The sequence below is a fragment of the Pagrus major genome, chromosome 9 (genome assembly GCF_040436345.1).
Source record: "Pagrus major chromosome 9, Pma_NU_1.0".
In the NCBI taxonomy this organism is placed as follows: domain Eukaryota; kingdom Metazoa; phylum Chordata; class Actinopteri; order Spariformes; family Sparidae; genus Pagrus; species Pagrus major.
The window spans coordinates 26,919,124-26,939,123 of NC_133223.1; the positions used below are offsets into that span (position 1 = coordinate 26,919,124).

At 41.2% G+C, this 20,000-nt stretch overlaps 1 protein-coding gene across 1 annotated transcript in view; it reads right to left on the reverse strand.

Annotated features, from left to right (window-relative positions):
* tmem163a (transmembrane protein 163a) overlaps nt 1-20,000 on the reverse strand; it is a 59,522-nt gene continuing 39,522 nt past the window's right edge. The window contains exons 2-7 of the mRNA XM_073474281.1: nt 17,156-17,199; nt 15,343-15,434; nt 11,822-11,918; nt 5,060-5,171; nt 276-417; nt 1-61 (exon numbers count right to left, since the gene is read on the reverse strand). Of these exons, the coding sequence (XP_073330382.1) occupies nt 1-61; nt 276-417; nt 5,060-5,171; nt 11,822-11,918; nt 15,343-15,434; nt 17,156-17,199 (548 nt within the window). The remainder of the gene's footprint in view (nt 62-275; nt 418-5,059; nt 5,172-11,821; nt 11,919-15,342; nt 15,435-17,155; nt 17,200-20,000) is intronic.

Consider the following 20,000-nt stretch of genomic DNA (forward strand, 5'->3'; position numbering starts at 1 on the left):
TCACTCGAAACGCTCGTAGTTCCTCGTCTGCCTCACGCGGGGCACCATGTCCCTCAGGAGTCTGCGGAGACAGAAACATGTTCTCAGTGGGAAGTATGTAAATGTGCAGAAATTACAGATTCAAGCCTGTTTTGGCCGGTAAGGAGCTGTCAAATCGACATGCAAATTTTGCATTAATAGAATATGGATGGCGCCTGGATGGAAATTATTAAATGTTTCCAATCAATAAGTCCAAAGAACTACAGACAGAGGACTGCTGTCACTTTCTCTCTTACTTGACGCCATATGCCAAAATGATGAGTCCAATGAGAACTCCGATGGTGCCATCCAGGAACCAGACGTCAGTGTGGTGCTTGAAGACTTCGGCGCTGATCAGAATGGAGAATCCCATAACGGCACCAACCATAGAGTTAAACCCTGAAAAACACAAGCAATTTTTTTTAAAAACATTTATTTATTTTGTAAGCCCTCGCTGAAGGTGTCAAAAGCACTGTAGCAGTTGGGGTTAAGGGAGAGTTCGGGTCTTAGATGTGGGCAGTGCCGGATTGGCAATACGGGCAAACCGGGCATTGTCCCGGTGGCCTGCGAGGCTTTCTGGCCTACTGGCCTGCGTTATTTTTATTTATTTTATTTATTTTACGACGTGAAATATAATAACAATTTAACATACCGTTGTAGGCGAATGACGGTATATAAGCCCTCCTATTGGTGCATAAACTGGTAGCTCGGCCCATTGTTCATGACTGATGTAGCTGCTGGACCAATGAGCTGAGGGCAGGGTCTGCCCGGCAGGTCCCCTCCCTCTCGGGCTACAAGGTGCCTGTAAAAACAGCTAAGACCGAGCGTGATAAAAAGTAGTTTATAGTAGCTTATCTGACCATGGATGGCAAAAAGAGAAAGGGTGGCGCTGAAAGAGCTAGGGACCAAAAGAGAATGGCCCTCCAGGTGGATGCTGCAAAATGTAGAAAAATATTCGATATGTTTGCATCTTCTGGACGCGGAGATTCAACATCTGCGGCAGCTTCAAGTGGCGGAGAAGGTCAACAGGTGGACCCGGGGAGCACTACGGCCATGATCACTGTGAGTATAATTGATAAACTGCAACCTAACTGGTTCATAAATCAGATATCTGTGTAAGACAGAGATGGACATCTGTCACACCTGTCTCTGTCATCACTCAGTTATGTATTATAATTGGATATTAATTTCATTGGTGCTAACTCTGCCAGTCATGTAACCTAGCCATTAAGCAATGCAACCTGGGCAAATGGTGTGCATGCTAGCTAGCAGGCAGGTTGTTTCATCATGGCTAGTTGGACTGGCAGTTTGATGGATTTATTTCGCCTCTGACCTGAAATTAAGTTCTCTCGCACATCTGTCATTAAGAGGGGGTGAAGTGTCGTCTACCGGGGTCACTCATACATCTGTCATTAAGATGGCAGAGGTGGGGGTGTTGGAATATTTGTACTTATGGGTGTGAAGTACTGTGTACTCATATCATTACTACTGTCTATACTGTACATACCTACCATAGTACTATACTGTAAATACCCCAGTGTACTCATATCATTACTACTGTCTATACTGTACATACCTACCATAGTACTATACTGTAAATACCCCAGTGTACTCATATCATTACTACTGTCTATACTGTACATACCTACCATAGTACTATACTGTAAATACCCCAGTGTACTCATATCATTACTACTGTCTATAGTGAACATACCTACCATAGTACTATACTGTAAATACCCCAGTGTACTCATATCATTACTACTGTCTATAGTGAACATACCTACCATAGTACTATACTGTAAATACCCCAGTGTACTCATATCATTACTACTGTCTATACTGTACATACCTACCATAGTACTATACTGTAAATACCCCAGTGTACTCATATCATTACTACTGTCTATAGTGAACATACCGTTTTTGTGTATTGCAGTATCAAATTTCCACCTTTTGTATCGAGCCATTTCTTGTTTTATGATGAATTGGATTGCAATTATATATCATTTATGGTATACAGTATTTATATATAACCAATGTTATTATATAATTTCTATTTATTCTTAGATGTAAGTATCGAAGCTGAATGAAATTACCCACCCCGAATAAATGAATGAAATAAATAAATAAATACCCCCCCCCCCCCCCCAAAAAAAAAAAAAACAACAAAAAAAACAAAAAACAGGTGGTGGCCTGGCCTAAGTAAAAAATGCCCGGCCTAAAAAAATGGCCCAGTCCAGCCCTGGATGTGGGGTTGTATGAGGTACTTATCCGGCAACGGCAGGAAGCAGGGCATTGTACTGCTGCAAAGCGTACCAGCAGCAAGACGTATTTTAGCCATCAGTTGAAGTGTACGCTTTGTTTTGAACCTTTTTGGCGCTTTACGTTGCTGTCAAACAGCCTTTTCCTTTGGCACTACATTTCGCTTGTGCATAGGAACACGGACGTTATACGGTTGAGGGAACAGAGAGCTGACGGTCATCTACTGCAGGTAATACACTGACTGGGGATAAGTACCTCATGCAACCCTGCATCAAAAGACCCGAACTATCATCTTACGGGCCTTGTTCAAAGGCACCTCAGTGGTGGTAATGAGGAAGGGGCAAGCACTGTCTTTCAGTCAGTCCTGCCCACTTCAAGTACAGAAACAGATACAGCTAATTTAGATACAGGTAATGGAGTACTCATTCATCCCTACTGCTAATGACCCATCGAAGGGTTGTTTTTTTTGCAGATATTATCTGTAACAGTATTATGTTTATCTGTGGACAAGGTCTTTTGTTCATAGAAATAGTTTTTACAATTTGGTTGATTCATTTATTAACTTTCTTCTTACAAGTGCTGGACAAAGACTGAACGACATCAATGGCAGAGAAGTGACTCCCGAAGAGTTTCTCAGCAGAGTACAGTGAATTTCTGGAGTTCTGTCGTCACTATGAGGTACCTGGCACTCAACTTTGGAGGTGCTGATGGGCAGATTTGCTGGCTGTATTTGTTTATATTTACCATACAATCTTGAGATTGGCATTGATCCTCTTCTGGAGCTCTCGGCAAGAAAACAATAAACTTCTTTCCAAAAATAATAAGAGATTCCTTTAAACGGAACTTTACCACAAGGGCACCACAGGAGTTGTTTGGAGACGCTCAAATATAAAGTACTATAGCCCACATAATCCTTGAGTACATCTACTAGATTTGAGTTACCCTGTATAGCAGCTGATGTTTTTTCATAATTACATTTCTCCTTGTGTGAGCCGGCACGCTGGGTTATTGTCTAGCCTGCAGTAAGTGTATAGTCTTGTGGGAAATAAATCCAGGCTCTGAGAACAGCAACCTCAGGTTTATTGGATTGATGCCCTGTGCGTTCTGAGACCTGGGGATAGCAGTGTGCAGTGTGTGTTAGTGTGTGTGCATTTTTTCACAGGTGCATGTGTCTATGAGCAGCCAGTGGGTCATAACCTACACGTTTTTTCAATTCAGTAATGTAAGCAACTTTCTTTCGCACAAAAACACAGATATAGTCCAGGTCGTGGTTTTACTTTTAATGCTTTGGAATCTGTTTCCTTTTCATTTTCACGCTTGTTTTGTGTTTGGTGTCGCTGTGTCCTAACCCGACCTTAACCGAGGCCTTTTAAGGGTAATGCTATAATGAACACATACAATCTGATGTATCATTATAGACTCAATTAAACTATGCAACAGCATATCAAATAATAGAATTAGCTCACTCTGGACCTGCTAAAATACTGAAATACCTCTGACAACTAAATGCATCAGTGACAGTAAAGGATCTTCATACATCTTCTACCACTGTGTGTCCAGAATGTTTTAATCTGAACACCCTAATTTGAATTCTAATGATTTATATATACTATAAAATTAAAGAATAAAATGCACATTTTAGTTTTATTGAGCACCATCAAGTTGTTTCTTATTATAGTGAGTATCATTCAACACTAAGGCCAGATTTTTCTCCCTCAAAAACATGTAACTTTCAATTTGTGTTCATTCTGGCACCACCTGTGGACCAAAGTGGTACAAGCACCACTGCCTCCTGCCATAAAGATCTTGAACTGACTACAATGTGCATTTATTTTCAAAGCGAGTGAAAAACAGACACAAATGTTGTTTTTTCATTACACCTGCTAGCCTGGCTCTACTGGGTTTGACTTCCTCCCTGCAGCACTATTGAAAAAACACATTTCATTTCCTGTAAATTCTTCACAATAAAACTCCTTCGCTATTTAGTTATTTAACAGCTTTTATTGAGAAGCAGCAATCAGGAAATGTCGGTCTTTCACCAGCAGTAACTTAACACGACTCCCAAAGCGGTTGACATTAAACACGATGAAACAGTACAAAATAGCAGGTATCTGAGAGCAATAACAGGGACACTGGAGAGAAACTAAACAAAAATTTCTCTCTGGTTTCCTGCACAGACACGTGTTGAGTCTCAACACAGGCTCGTTGGTGGGAGAGAAGGGGGTCATCACCAGTTGGCGAGGGTCAAGACATGTCAGCACTTTGGACCGACTCTGGAGAGGGTCCATTGCTGGCACGGCTTGACTCAACTCGGTGATGGACTGGTGTGATTTGACTCTCAGAAGTGTCGGTGGAAAGGCCCGGAAAATATTTGGAATACTATTCTACTGTTTTAAACACAGTTGTTTTCAGGATGTGATGTGATGAGGTAATGTAACTATTTGTGACTATGTAAGATTAATAACTGTAATATGATGATGGTGAAACAAATTATACGAGACGACGGAGCAGCTTCTTCCCTCAGGCTGAAGGACACCTCAATTCATCCTCAGCAAATCACCATAAAAAGTAGTTCTGATTTTATGATTTTTATTATTTAAACTCTGTGTGGGAGTGTCCTTACAGAGTTGTTAAAGACATGTGAGAGTCAAATACTATTTTCCCTTTTTTATTGCCTGTCTGTGGCCATTTGTTCATTTATTTATGTTTGACTTTGTGTGTGTGCTTGTGTGTGTGCTTGTGTGTGTGTGTGTGTGTGTGTGTGTGTTTACCCTACCGTCAGTGATAAGTGCCCGGCTCGTCAGCACTCTTCCCAGCATGAACTTGGCCACAGCCAGCAGAGCACATGTGAGCCCGCTCACTATAGAGACACTGAAGAGGAAGTCATCCTGAACAGAGACAGGAAGGAGGAGATAGAGAAGCAGGTTAGTTGTATAAGAGGTTGAGGCAAACCTTGTTTGTTGGATGATTAAAAGAGGAAAAGATAAAGATAAAGAGTCGCCAGTAAAGCATCATCCGTCAGACAGACTGACCCACAAAGCTTTTGTCAGCTCAACCATTAATAATACATAAACAGGCTGGACTCGGTGCATCCACCCAAGGTCACACAGATGACGCCTCTAAGTGATGTGAGCGTCTGGCGTTTTCAACATAAGTCTCAAACAGACTCAGCAAAAACCAGCACTTGACCCCAGAGTGTCTCTGTCAGATTTAATTGGCCCAACAGGGGGAGAGAGCCGAAGTCGAGGAGGAGAGAGAAGAGAAAGGAGAAACTGGGACAATCAGAGCCACGTGAGAAAAATCCAACTTGATTGTGTTTGTCCGACACCTTTCTTCAATAGACTTTTGTCAGGGCTATTTATAACATAAGACAGCATTTGTAGAAGTGCTGATTAGTGACGGTCTCTACTCAAACAGATGTAATAGCCTTTTTCACAGCAGACATTTTTACTAACTCTTAGAGGGAAAAACAAAGGTGTTGCTAGCAGTGTTGGGCAAGTTACTTCCAAAATGTAATGTATTAAATAATACAAGCTTCTTTCAGTTAAAAGTAATGTTAATTTTAACTGATTACACTATTCTTGGTCATAGTTTGTGTTTTTGGGTAATAATTTCCGGTTTTATTTTGTACATTATATCCTTGTGTTATTTTCCACTTCCTGTCTTTGTCTTTTTTCCCGCCCTATTTCCCTGCTCACCTGTGTCCCAGTGATATCACTCGGTAGCAATTATTTACTTTGAAGTGGGCAAGACTTGGGCTCATTCGCATTCACATGCCGTGGTAACCACTTTGTATTAAAATCACCTGCTTGTATAACAATAGTGCGATGATATAGAACAATTAAATAGCCTAGACTTCAATAAACTGAAAGTATATTCAATGGACACTACCTTTTTTTAAAGTGAGTGGGAATTTTTGAGGGCATTATACTATTATACTCCCATATGCTCATTTGGACACTAGGTTAAAATAGTCCAGGATGAATACAGTGAACTATATAATATATCAGGCATCACCACCCTGGTTAAAAAAGCACAGAAAAGGCTCTACTTCCAACAGAAACTTTCTGGTCAACTGTGCATGGCCCAAGACAGGAAGGCTCTACAGTGGCTGGTACCAAGTGAGGTGTCTGCACAGAGCCCAAAGGATACTGAAAGACGACACCCACCACAGCAACAGTCTGTCCACCCTGCTGCCATCTGGCCAAAGATACAGAAGTATCCGCTGCTGCTACCAGACTACAGCGCAACTTCATTTCCCAGGCACGTTAACTCATCCTCAACACAGATTTAGAGGTCAACCATTATTTCATTAGTTAAACCCTTGTTTAAATGACCTTGGACCTTGTACCTTGTATAAAGATATACAGCCAGTCTTTTTGCTTAGCTCTGTCTCTGTGGCCTTCACACCTCCTGGTAAACCAACATCAGCTTCCTCTGATCTCTTGATTGCTGGTCGGCTAATAGCTTGTTAATCCCTCGCAACCTTTCTACTTCCATTTACTTGAATCACATCGAGGCTCGATAAGGAAGAGCTTGTGCTGGATTAGTGCACTGTTGAGATTTATTTTGGAAAGCTGGCAACACTGTAGTGAGTAACATTGTGTTTAACTTCACATGCATAATATCCTTTTATTGGCTGTCTCTTTACAGCATCATATCCTATTATGTAATACTCTATTGCCTCATTGTTGCTGTATATGTACTGTACATTTCAACAATAAAGGTTCAAATTCAGACTGTTAGAAGTTAATTATGGAGGAAGATCTGAGAACAATCTGTAAAAGCACTGTAAGTGTGTGACTGCATGCATACACCATCTGTATGTATCTGTTGCATTAGTGTGTGTTGCCCTCTCTCCATCCAGCACACACAGAGGCAGGGAGAGCCAATCTCAGCTCTCTGTGTTTAATCAGGCACTAGACGCAGACAGGCTGCCATGAGACCAGCAACCAGGACGTGATGCGAATCAGGATTCACAATTTCCTTCACCCTTTGTCCACTCAGTGTGAATTTACCGGCCAATACGTCAAGGTGGCGGCAACGTTTTACAGTATACATGCTGTGTTGCTGCTGTTTATCTCTTAGAGTCGGAAAAATCTGGAGAACCAAGTTGTGCTGCTTCTACTTTCCCTCTCGAACTTTGCCAAGATTTGTTTTGTTTTCTTAATTTCTCTCCGGGCTCTTTGAGTCACGCACAGAGTCCCGCAGACACAAAACACAAACACATCACTGCTGGTATCACAAATCACCTCTGACTGCTGTTTGATGAAAAATTCAGCGAACAAGCTCAAAGAAAGGGAGAGAGAGGCAACGAGAGGCAATGGAGACAGACATGGTAATGAGCGGAGGTAGACTAGGTGAGCTGGTACGGAGAGGTCAGGGGGAGAGAGTGGGGATAACGACGAAAGAGGGCCGAGGGAAACTATGAAAGTGATGGGATGTGAAGGGGACAGAACGAGAGTGGCCAAAGATAATGAATGAGGTGGTGAGGGGAGGAAGCGCTGTAGAGTGATGGACTGGATAAATGAGACAGAGAGGAATCCAGAATCTGTAGTTGCCTTGCTCTAAATGCTGAACGTGTATATCTATGTATAGATATGCAATATGTTTCCATGCAAAAAAACATCCATTTTCTGTAAAAATATAAAAAGAAGCAGAGAGGTAAGACGGCGAGTGTTGGAGCCCAGATTGAAGCTACAAAGAAAGGAGCGGGATGGTGAAGAAAAGAGGCAGAATGTCAAAGAGAAAGACAGTGGTAATAGGCTCCTGCTGGTGTCAGGAAGCTCCTCTGAGACCCAACACCCACAGTTTCTATTAACATAATGGCACTGGAGCATCAAACACAGCCTGCAGACTCGCTGCTGCCCTCAACCTGCTTCTCTGCCTCCGTCTCTTATCTCTTTTGATTCGTGGTCAAAGGGGCTCCAGTGACTCAATTTTTTACACCATCAAACGCACTTAAAAATAATCAGGAGCAGAAACACACTTGGGTAGTCTAGTACAGACACTTAAACAATCTCACATAACAGATCAGCGTATTTATGCTTTAAATCTGATTATATCCACAGGCATTTCATCACTTTGTTGTTTACCCGCATCTACTCTTAATCTGTTGTTTCTCACTTTTGTTGTCAAGGCTCTTGGTCTGTTGCTACCTGGATTTTAATATTTTCTTAATCCAGCATAGTAGCAAAGCTTTGAGAGACAAACATTTAGGTGAATCTACGACTAAAGGTGTGTTCAGACAGAACATGAGGTGAATTTTGGACTTGATTTCATATAAAGTTTGCAAGTGAGCACAAGAAGAGTTGTTTTTACCTGGGAGGTGATACAAACTGAGGCCAAGTTACGTCCTTGGGAGGGAAAACTGTTTCAACTTAAGTGAAAAATCAATGCAACTCTGGGCTTTAGGAATCTGCTTCATAAACATACAGCGAAAAGTGGAGAAAGAAGAGAGACTATGCGAACAATAGTGCATTAGTTCCTAGCTGGCTTAAAGCTAACCTCTGTACAGTCGGTGTATTGGCAAGCGCATAAGTCGAGGGTTTCAACTTAATGGAAAAATTCACAGCTACCCTGGAGCTTATTGAATCTGTTTTATAAATGTGAGAGGCTATGAATATAAGGGTCTCAGCCATGGAAGACTTCCATGCAGGTGCACAGAGTTCGTGTCCCCTCTGTGGTAAGAAGTTTTTTGATTTCTACTTTTAGACTTAGTGAATTTATTGTCAGGCGCAATTTGGTTAGGTTTTGGTAAGGTTTACTTACTTGGTAATGTTTGGTAAAAAAGATCATGGTTTGGATTAATAAATAAGCCACGGACAGTGATGATCACAAAAACTAAAAATCATCTGTGCGAGCCAATGACAACGCACATCAGGCACACAACACTCAGATGAAATATAAATAAAGTTTTTTAGGGCGTTCCATGCAAACAAGGATCAGTGCCTCCATTGCTAGCTAGCTTAAAGCTAACCTCTGTATAGTTATAGTTATAGTGCTCCACCCCATTCTCCTCCAGCTCATCAGATCCACCAACCCATCACCACCACCAGTATCTGGGCTCCACGGGTGGGTTTCCTATCATAATCACAGTTTTACCTTTCCAGTTAAAATATAATGAACGTCACGATGGGGCCTAGTCGCCGTGTTCAAAGTGCACATGGCAGTAAAAATATTATTTATTCATTCAGAATGAAATCTCTCCTGACTGAAATAAGCGGGGACGTGTTTTGTTTGTGTCTCGTCCACAAGACCAAGGCTAATTCAACATTTAACATACTGAGTACACCAGAGAAGCGAAGGGAGACAAAGACTGCTGCCAGTGTAAATATGGATAGAAACAATGCCGGTTTGAAAATGTGTATAAATTGCAAACGTATCACTGGGAAGGAAATGCATTCAACGCCATTTTTTAGGCTTCAAGTGTATAGTAACTGCACTTATGATTACAAGAGCAATCCACACGGCATCTTTCAAATACACTCTTGACACTCTGATTTTGTTAAAGAGCCTCCAAGTCTCAAATTACCTCTCGGCTCAATGCTGTTTTAAAATTCAAGAGTGAGCTGTGTTGAGTTTAACAATACCAGCAGCGAAATGTGAGGATATTTTGGGATTTTTTGGAGCGCTGCTGTGCATTTTAAAACCTTTGAAACGACATAATAGAAAACTTGAAAAGGAACTCTCTGTTTTTGGTGCAGAACAATCTGGCTCTGCTCTCTGTCTTGGATTCATCGGTTAGAGGAATGGACAGATGGTGAGGGTTAAATCATTTACAAACCAAATAGGAGGGTTCAGAGCTGGAGAGGATGCGACGGGCGCTCCCCAAACAGTGTGATGATGGAAGAGTCGGGCCGTGCCCCAGCAACACAAATTTGAGACTATTCTGAGACCTTATTCATCGTCTTAACACCTCCAGAGAAACTGTATGTATGCATGTGTGTGTGTGTGTGTGGTGGTGGTGATGTTGACATTAAAAAGAAAGTGTGTGTCTGTGTTGGTGAGAAAAAAAAAGGAAAGGTGGAGGGAGACAAAAAACTCTGACGTCAGCAGAGCCACAGCGGAGGGCTATAAAAAGATACCTCACTCACAACCATGAATGGTGTGTGTGTGTGTGTGTGTATGTGTAGTTCGCTTATGCGTCTGCCTGTGTGTACATGTACTATCTGTGCGTGTATTGATTCAAATTGACTCTGGGCTCTTGTAAAGGCTCATTCATTATGCCAGTTTACACAGATATGTGTGTGTGTGTATGTGGGCGCTCATACACTCATACACCTGCCACTTTTCTCATAAACACACTGTTTATACTGTTGGTGGAAAAACAGCAGTTATTGAAAAGTGTCTTTTTTTAATGAAATACAGCCAAGGTAAGGTTTAAACAGCTGCTCTGTCTTGGCACTGGCAAATCCTCGAAAAAATGCTTTAACCTTGAATTAAACAAGCACTTAATGAATAAATAAGCACGGCGCCGCACACGATCCAGACAGCCACATGCAGAACTCTGCCCCGGCACTACAAGGCCCTGAAGTATGAATATAACAAACGGGAGGCTGGACAGAGGGTTCCCTTTTTTTTAAACACACATTATTTACAGTCTGATGGGTGGCACACAGCCTGTAAAAACGCTTGTATGAGGTTGACTTTAATTCCAAAAAATAACCCTGACGATGTTTCTCAGGGTTGTCTCGATCAGGACTTGACATTTAAAATTTATAACACAAAGCCTCTGTAACAAAACTACAGCTGAGGAGTTGGAGAATGCAAGTCAATGCTAGGTAAATGCATTTATATACTGTTTTTCTCATCTGCCGACCGCATACACATTCCTACATTGATGGCAGAGGCTGCCATACAAGGTGCCAACCCACTCATCAGGAGCAATACAGCGCCTCGTATCCACAGCACCCCATGGTATTTCTATTCACACCCACTCACACACTGATGGAACAGCCGTTAAGAGCAATTTGGGGTTCAGTAGCTCGCCCAGTATCACATGCTGCATCCCACTGTGCTCTGAACTTGGAAAAACATTGAAAAGTACAATGGACATGCATCTTCATCCAAGTTGGAATTGTAAGATCCTCCAACATAAACACAGAGGACATCACAGCAGTTTGGCGGCGCACATAGTGAACAATTACCTTTTACCTTTTCATCACTTTTTACATTAGGTAGTGTTTGTGTTGTGAAACGTGCAGGAACTATTTTGTAGGCTAGTCGCCATTTTCATTTGTATTCAGTTGATTGCTGGAAGTCTTCGCGACCATGCGGTATGGCCCTGCATCTCCGGGACAATATTTAGATCGGAAGCAGGGAGGATCCACTCGGAAGTATCAACATCTTGACTTGCAGCATTGCTTCCAAATCATTATTTGAGGTATGGCCATCAGCAGGTAACCAGGTCTCCAACTCAAGACAGCAGTCCTTCAACAGTCCTCCGAGGACACACCAAGGCTAAGAATCAACTGAAAAAACACTTAATTCTGCTATAAAAGATAATGTGAGTCTGTGTGTTTGTGTGTGTTCTTACCACTTCTGGGGGCACCCTGGTCGCCAGATCATGGATGGCCTTTCCGAGGATGCACAAGGAGGAGAGAATGAACACAATCCCAAGGACAACACACGCTCTGCAGACAGACAGACAGACAGACAGAGAGACAGACAAACAGAGAGAGCAGAGTGTTAGTGGTTAGCTTCAGCGGCTGTGATGTTGCAATAACCAGAGAAGCTGACACTTTATCTTGTTTCGTTCTCTTGCATCTGAATCTGGACAATTTATCATTTTCCTGCTGCAGAGCAGACCCAAATAAATGCTCAGAGAAGCCTCACATGAACTGTAATAAATGATCCTGGCTGTGGCCTTTGGATCTCTGCAAACTGGAAAAGGTTTCTACCAACCTCTATGAAATATTAAAGGAGCAGTTGAACAAAAAATAAGAAAAACAAAATCCAGCCATTACAACTTCTGCCTGCTGGCTTCAATTACAGCAGGGCATCCACATCATTATCAGTAATAGTAAGTCTACTGATGCATCAGTTCCTTCAATCATACTAAATATTGACAGGCTGATGATAATTAGTGTCAGTCACACTGTATGATGTATAATGTAACTACAGCAGTCTGATTTGAGTGATAATACAAGTAATCTGAAAACCACACCTCAAACTACATAATCTCAGCGTTTGGCAGGTGTCAGGAGACTGTCTGCAGTCTATTTGAGGCACTGAGCGCTACCAGAATAAGCAATTTCCCGACCTCCGACTAAGCGCTCGAGGGTGGCACTTTGTGATGATAGTTTATTAAAAAAATATCAGGCATAATGAGGTGGATGTTTTAGAGAGGGTGGGGATGCATTATGCTTCATGTGCACACTGTGTTTCCGTGGCAGCACTGGAACAAGATGCCTCTCCATATCTTGATTTGCATTCTCACTTCCTCTGCCGGGTCTGAATTATAATATCTGTGTCCCATCTATCTTACTACGGAACGGAGACACAGTGTCTGACAGGTGCAGTGAAGTGGTGTTTATCCTTTGCTGATATGGATGGTGGTCGCTCACAGGGAAACTGCAACAATTCCCTGAGAGAAGGCAACTTTTAGTGTGCATATTTCTGAGAAATGCTTCTCTCCAAGACTCGTTTGAAAATGAATCAGTTTGAGAGTCGCCGGGGTTCTAAGTGCTAAAACATGCATGCATTAACAAGTACATAAATAACACTGCGATGGATGTCTGCAGATCCCACAGATACAGTATAATGGGGGAAAGATGGCAAATTAAAATAGCTACGAAATACAAATGTAGCCTAAATACACATATATGGGTCTTTTACTCTCATCCTAGACAGTCTTTATCAACGTACCCCGACATAATTCAACATAATTGTCTCTATTGCCTCTGTACATATTCTCTCAGTTAAATAGAGTAACCTAAAAGTCTCATTCAGTCTCATTCCTTCATTTGTATTTTGTTTTCGTATCTGTGTTACAGGAAGATGCATGTTTTGTAAAACTGTCTTGTAATATGGAGGACCGAAATTGCCAAAAATCAAAAATAAAGTAAAAAAAATGAAAAATCACCAAAACTAATATTAAAAATAGATGTAGGCAGATTAATTTATAAAATGTGATACACATTTTATTCAGATTTGTTTTAATTCCCCTATTTATTTACTTTCCCATTTTTATTAATAATTTATTAATACACTCTCTTCATCTATAAATGTATTTTTTTTATTTCTGTATCTATTTCTGAAGCCGATTATTTCTCCTTTGCAATTTATCCCTATATATTTCCCATAACTTATTTATTTATGTGTTTTATTTATTTCCTAAAGCAATCTGTGTTGTTACGCCAATGAGGGGGTTGTCATTCAATGTGTCTCATAAATAAATAAATACATTTAAAAATGGAAAAAAAATATTAATTAAATGAAAAATTAAATGGGTAAGTAAATAAATAGGGAAATTAATACAGAGATAAAATAACTAGAGGAGCAAAATAAATCAGAAATATCCATTTATGTCACATTTTATAAATTAATCAATGCCTGCATTTATTTTCAATATTATTTTTGGTGCTTTTAATGACATATTTATTAAGTTATTTATTAATAGAGTTATTATTTATTTTTGATTTTGGCTCCTCCAGTCCTCCATATGGTAACACCATGTGGGCTGAGACAGATTTTTGTCATGACAGAAAAAGAACAAACAAAACAAAACTCACTAACGTGTGTGTGTGTGTGTGTGCGTGCGTGTGTGTTTGTGTGTGTGTGTGTGTGTGTATTATTGGCTGGTAGAGTGGCAGCTCGCTCTTTCATCGTGTGCGACCCCTCTGAGCTGAGCAGAGGTGCTGCAGTAAGATGAACAAAGCTCTGTGCAACCTGACAGCCACTGGATGAGCTCAGCTGAGCTGCAGCAGACCTGAATACTGATGGATTAACAGGCTTGTGCTCAGCAGCGATGTACGGTGACATACAGCGAGGTGACTTTGTTCTATTGGGAATATATTGCTCCACTCTCACACTCAAATGAGGAAATTGAGTCTGTAAAATGATTTAATCTGTCCAGCCGACCTCCAGTCTGCCCAACGTGACTGAAAACCTGACAGGACAGGACTTCACATTCTTGATGCCACAGTACGACAACTGAAAATGTTACGTCTGTTTACAAAAACATAATTGGTTGATGACGTCTGAGGGTCTTGCAGGGTTTTCCCATTTTATAAGAGGAGATTTCAACCACTCCCCCTTGTCACTCTGTTCTGTGGGGCAAGCACGAAAATGAGGGGTAAACATAAAAATTGGAAATGTTGAGTTTATATAATCTGTTTTAAAGTCCAGTCAAGGTAAATGACCTCTTTCCCACCCTCTCCCCTTTAACAACTAACCCCTGGATTCAACCAGATACGTGTTCGGTCCGGCTCCGCTCCGTCACAGCTCCAAAACAAAAACAACAACAAAACATCCAGTTCATTTTCAGAATAAACCACTCCGTGTTGACGCCAGCACAAAAATCTCATAAAAGAGACAAATACAAGCTCTTCTTCTAATCCTTCGGTTGGGAACACTTCGTGTTGTTGTGTTTACAACACATACGTACAACTGCGGTCACGCGTGATTATGTAATTACCACGGGAACTCCTCGGTCTCGCAACTCCAGCTGTCCGACGGTTCAGCACCGTGCCGGACTCAAAGCACAGCCGGTGGGGGTTGCCGGACGATGGAGCATAACCGTACCCGGAACGCAACGCACATGCATCCAGTGGAATCTTTGGGTAAATCCTGCCCTCACATCAGTAAAAATGCTGAAAGTAACACCTTCACTGATGTAAACACATGTAAAGACGAAGAAGAAAATGAAACACAACAGGAAAGATAATTAGAGAGAGAGCGAGATGGATGAATACTGTAGATTAATACAAACAAGTGCAGAAGCTCTCTTGCGTGGATGCAGGTGGAGAAGAGAAACCCAAACTGCGTCACACCACAAACTGTAGACTCATCATTAATCAAACATTAATTGAACTCAGCGTGATGTTTTCCACTCACATATACTCTCTGTGTGCGCAGTGCACAGCTGCTGCATTGCTGTAGCGCCAGAGGACAATGACGGATGAGAGGACGTCCAGCGTGGCATCAAACTGCAGCAGAAACAGGAACCCAGAGAGGAAAGTTATTACAGCTTGTTACATCTAATTTATTACAACATCTGCAGCACTGAAGAAAAAGTATCTTAATACATTGTTCACATCTTGTGTTTGATACAGCAGTAATAATAATGTAGCTTTAAAGTGCACTTAAAGGCATATTGTATATGTTATAGTGCAGGACTTGTTAGTTGCTGTTTCTACACACACGATTCAAAGGTGCAGCGAGTGAGAAAGACAGTTGGCTTGGTTGGTGGCTCGCCATCATGAAGCGTTGGTATGGAAATGAGACTCTACAGTCAACTTTCAATCTTTCTCCAGAGCCGCTGACGCCCAGAAACGTACTGTACACAGCAAAGTACTAAGAACATGCTGGTAACGGACACAACCACACGTATTAAGTAGTCATAAGTGATGATTCAAAACTTCTCTAAAAAGATCATACTTTGGGTTAAATCAACCTTCAGTCACATAACTTAGGTAACATAAATTTTAGAGCGCACCAGAATCACGGGGCAGATACACAAATTACTTTTCACTTTTGTTGACATTACAAGACGAGATGTTTGGTCTCGGTGGAATAAATGTCATACATCTTAAAAACAGAGACGATGTAACAGAGTTCATTAACCAGCCAAGTAAAAATGTCTTCTGTGTAAACACAGTTTACGATAACAAGCTGCCACGTTCATGATGTTACTGCAGTCTAAGCATTTGTACATGATGATGATGTTTTCTGTTTAATATGTGAAATATTTCCAATTTACACGTAAATAATAAATGAACAGTTGACGATGAGGCTTCAGCTGGGCACAACTATATTCTGACATACAGTCATTCTGATGGTTTTAGAAATACATGTATAGCGGTTGTACTTGCAGATTTGCATATCATGAAAGACTGGCAGGGTTCTGCGCTCTCTGAGTGCACGTCTAGTTCAGTTATGTATCCATTAAGCTGCCTCAGTGGTTTAAACTCCAGCTAAAGCTTTCTATGGCGTGAAGCATACGATAACCACTGATGTTTTATTGCCATAGGGGAACAAGGTGATAGAAGTTATTACCAACATGACTTTCTCATAGAAGACTAGAGAAAGTCTTATCTCCCCTGGTGGCAGGATCCTTATCATTTAATTTTCAAGTCACACGCTGTACCTGCTGCAGCTCAAAGAGAAATGTCAACTTTCAACATGATAGCAGCTAAAGCTACCCATGATCACTTTCTGTGATCTAACCCCTTTGAGTCGGGTCATATCAACTGCTTTATTAAAACTGTCATAGACAGCCAAGCACTTGCTAATTAAAACCTGCTCTCTAATAAAGAGATAGCTAAAACTGCAGATCATGCTTTATAACATTTTAATCACATTATGCTAATCACATTTTCCCTCACTGGCTGAAGCTGTGGCTGATCTAATTTCCACTACACTCCTATTAAGTCTTATTTTTTAAACTAATTACACTCTCGATCACTTCCTAAGGAGTAATAAGGAGCTTTATTTTGGTGAAAGCCAGTGGATTTGTTTAGCCAACACGGAAAGCTTTCTGACATTCAACCTGAGCCCCGCGCCCAGTCCCTCCTCTCTGCCCTGTTACCTTGGAGACAAAAGGGACCAATAACACGCTGGAAACAGGAGTCATTAATAAATCACAGAGCCCACATTTATGACTAATTGATCAATGCAAATGGAGGGAGGAAAAGGAGGCAGAACTCACGGCAAATCCGAAGGCTGACGCGCTGTGTCTCATGAATGATACAGCTGTGGAGAGACAGAGAGAGAGAAAGCAATTAGTCCTGTCTGATTAGCTTTTTATGGTACAGCGAAGTGACATTAGTGAGTTCAATAAATTCACTGAATACAAGATATTATATTAATGTTTCCAGCTGCATTATTGATGCATGTTCATGTGTTTATCTGCACATAGAACGCAGCATGTTTAATAAAGATGATTCAACTTGTGTGCAAAAAAAACAAAACACAAGTTAATAATGCAAAATGGAAAATAAACACATGGTGACACATGACAACCTTCTCAGTTTCAGTCACTTCATTGCTGCCGAATGCACACAAGTTGCACTCTGACGGACAGAACGATAACGTAGAACACCACTTCAGTCCAAAATCCGTTTTTCTTCGTTCCTACACTTGAATGTTTGAGCTCCACTGTGTAGAATGATGTGTGTGCAGTTTCACACTAGAATGCTGCTTTTACAAATTTTCCATGTGCTCATTGAAAAACTGATTTTAAGAGGCGGGGCTAAGAGTGTGATTCGTGACATCACAAACAGTTTGGAAGCCAAGGAAAAATTGCATCTTTGCATATTTAATTGCATATTGCAGGAAGGAGCAGGTGCCATTATAAATGTTTTAATTTGATGCTTATACTATTTCTGTTCTGCGACAAAAAGAAACAAAAACAACCTTTTAGAATTTTTCCATTGAGCCTTCATGCATGAAGGTTTCCTGAATGGTATGGCAGTCATTGTACACTCATTGCTGTGCAGTCCTTGTCGAGCGCACCTGCGCTGTTTTGCCCTTCTGCCTGTCCTTGTGTTACTGTCTCTCTTTCTCCTCCTGTGTTTTCGGGACAGAGTCTCCGGGGACAGCATATCGCCACTTAAATCACCATGGTAACAGGAGATTTGAGGCCAAGGACTACAGAGCCTTCATCTTCTTCTTTCTTTCTTTCTTTCTTTCTTTCTTTCTTTCTTTCTTTCTTTCTTTCTTTCCTTCATAGAGCAAGCCGGGTACGAAAATACTACAAAATATTTAAAACAACTTCAAACTATGAATTTCTTCTGACGCTCACAGTATCACTAGTGTGAGAGAGGCAGCCTGAGCCACAGTCACATTCAGAGGGGTGAACAACAGAGAGAAGAAGGAAAAAAAGAGGTGAACGGAGTAAAAAATAAACAATATGGTGACGGTGAAAAAGAGGAATTAAAGAGCGTGGAGAGGAGAGGGCAGCCCCAGATAGACCTTTGATCCAAGGCAGATGGTACGAGTCAGGCTGGATGTGTGACACATGACTGCGCACACACACACACACACACACACACACACACACACACACACTCACACACACCTATGCCGCCCCTGTGTCTCGCCTCTGTCTTGGACACCTCTATTCTTTTTTTTTTTCCTAACACGTCCTCTTTCTTGATTGTCTTCCTTCTCATGTACACACTCTCTCACACGCGGAGGGTGAGCCGATTCTCTGGAGCTCCACCAGGCTTCCGATCCATCTGGACGGTCCAGAAACGGAGCCAAACTGAGAGTGTGCCCGCTTTTAACATGACTTCAAGATCCAAATACAGGGTTATCAGACAGTTGGAGACTTCTCACTTTTATTGTACAATAGAGTGAGCCAGAGACATGAAATCACATGCTAATAAGCCTCATATTAATTATGTCTACAGCTCAATGCCATGAATGTACTGAGAGACTGTAAATGGGTGTCTGGGTTCCTGCTACCTCCATTACTGTATTTTAATGTCATAAGAGTTCATTTTAAACGATAACTCACAGCATAAGAGTGCTGCATAATTGTAACAAATCAACCAATTGTCAGTGACAAGCTTTAAATGTGCAATATGTAAGAATTCTAGTTAAAAATGATCAAGAGTGTGTGAAGAAATAACAGTTTTAACATAGACATATCTACTGAAGTTAGCGTGCTAACCAGCTAGCCCATTGACACTGACCATTGACATGAACACACACACACTACATGCAAACAGATAGTGTGTGTGTGTGTTTGTAAGGATGAGGATGAAGTAATTCCAGAAAACTAGTCGGCCTCCACTTGAAACCTTCCTCAGACGACCGTAATCCCACCCTGGTGCGTAGTTTGTAAAGCTTAAAGCTTTGCTCAGGGGCACTTAATCGCCTCCCCATGTTCTGAACCTCCACCTTGTTAGTTGTTCGAGAGTCAAGCTGGTACTTTCTTAAAACAAAAGCAGAACTTGTTTTAGAAACTAAACCCAAAATGTCTTATCTTTCTCGCTCTCTTTGTTTAAACCTATAAGCATACTTATCTTTACTTTGACTTAAGGTTATCGGGTATACATCCAGTGATGTGGAGGGTCCTGACCTCGCAGATAATTGGCTCTCGGATCTAAAAGCCTCAATGTGTGACCGTCTACATTCCGAGAGAGCTTCTGATAAAGAGTTCAGAGCTGGAACCTGCCGGCTGAGAAGCACTGACCCATAAACCGTCATGGGTTTAACCTAGTTGTGTGGTTTTCACGCGGTATAATGTGCGCACATCAAGAACACATACGAGTCAGAGTCAAGCCTAATTAACAGAGGGAGCACATAACGTTTGGCTCCTATGATCTTCAGAATATATTTCCTCTACAGAGAAGTATTATGGTTTAATGTCTATATATATTCTAAACTTGTGACTATAGCGTGCCTGCGTTCATCCTTATTCAACTTGTTATCTCAATACTGTGGATAATATCTAGTGGGTATTCTCGACATTACTCGGAAATTAATTGCAGTGATTAGCTGTGGCGATCTGAGCTGGTAAATCATACTTAATACTCAAACTGTTG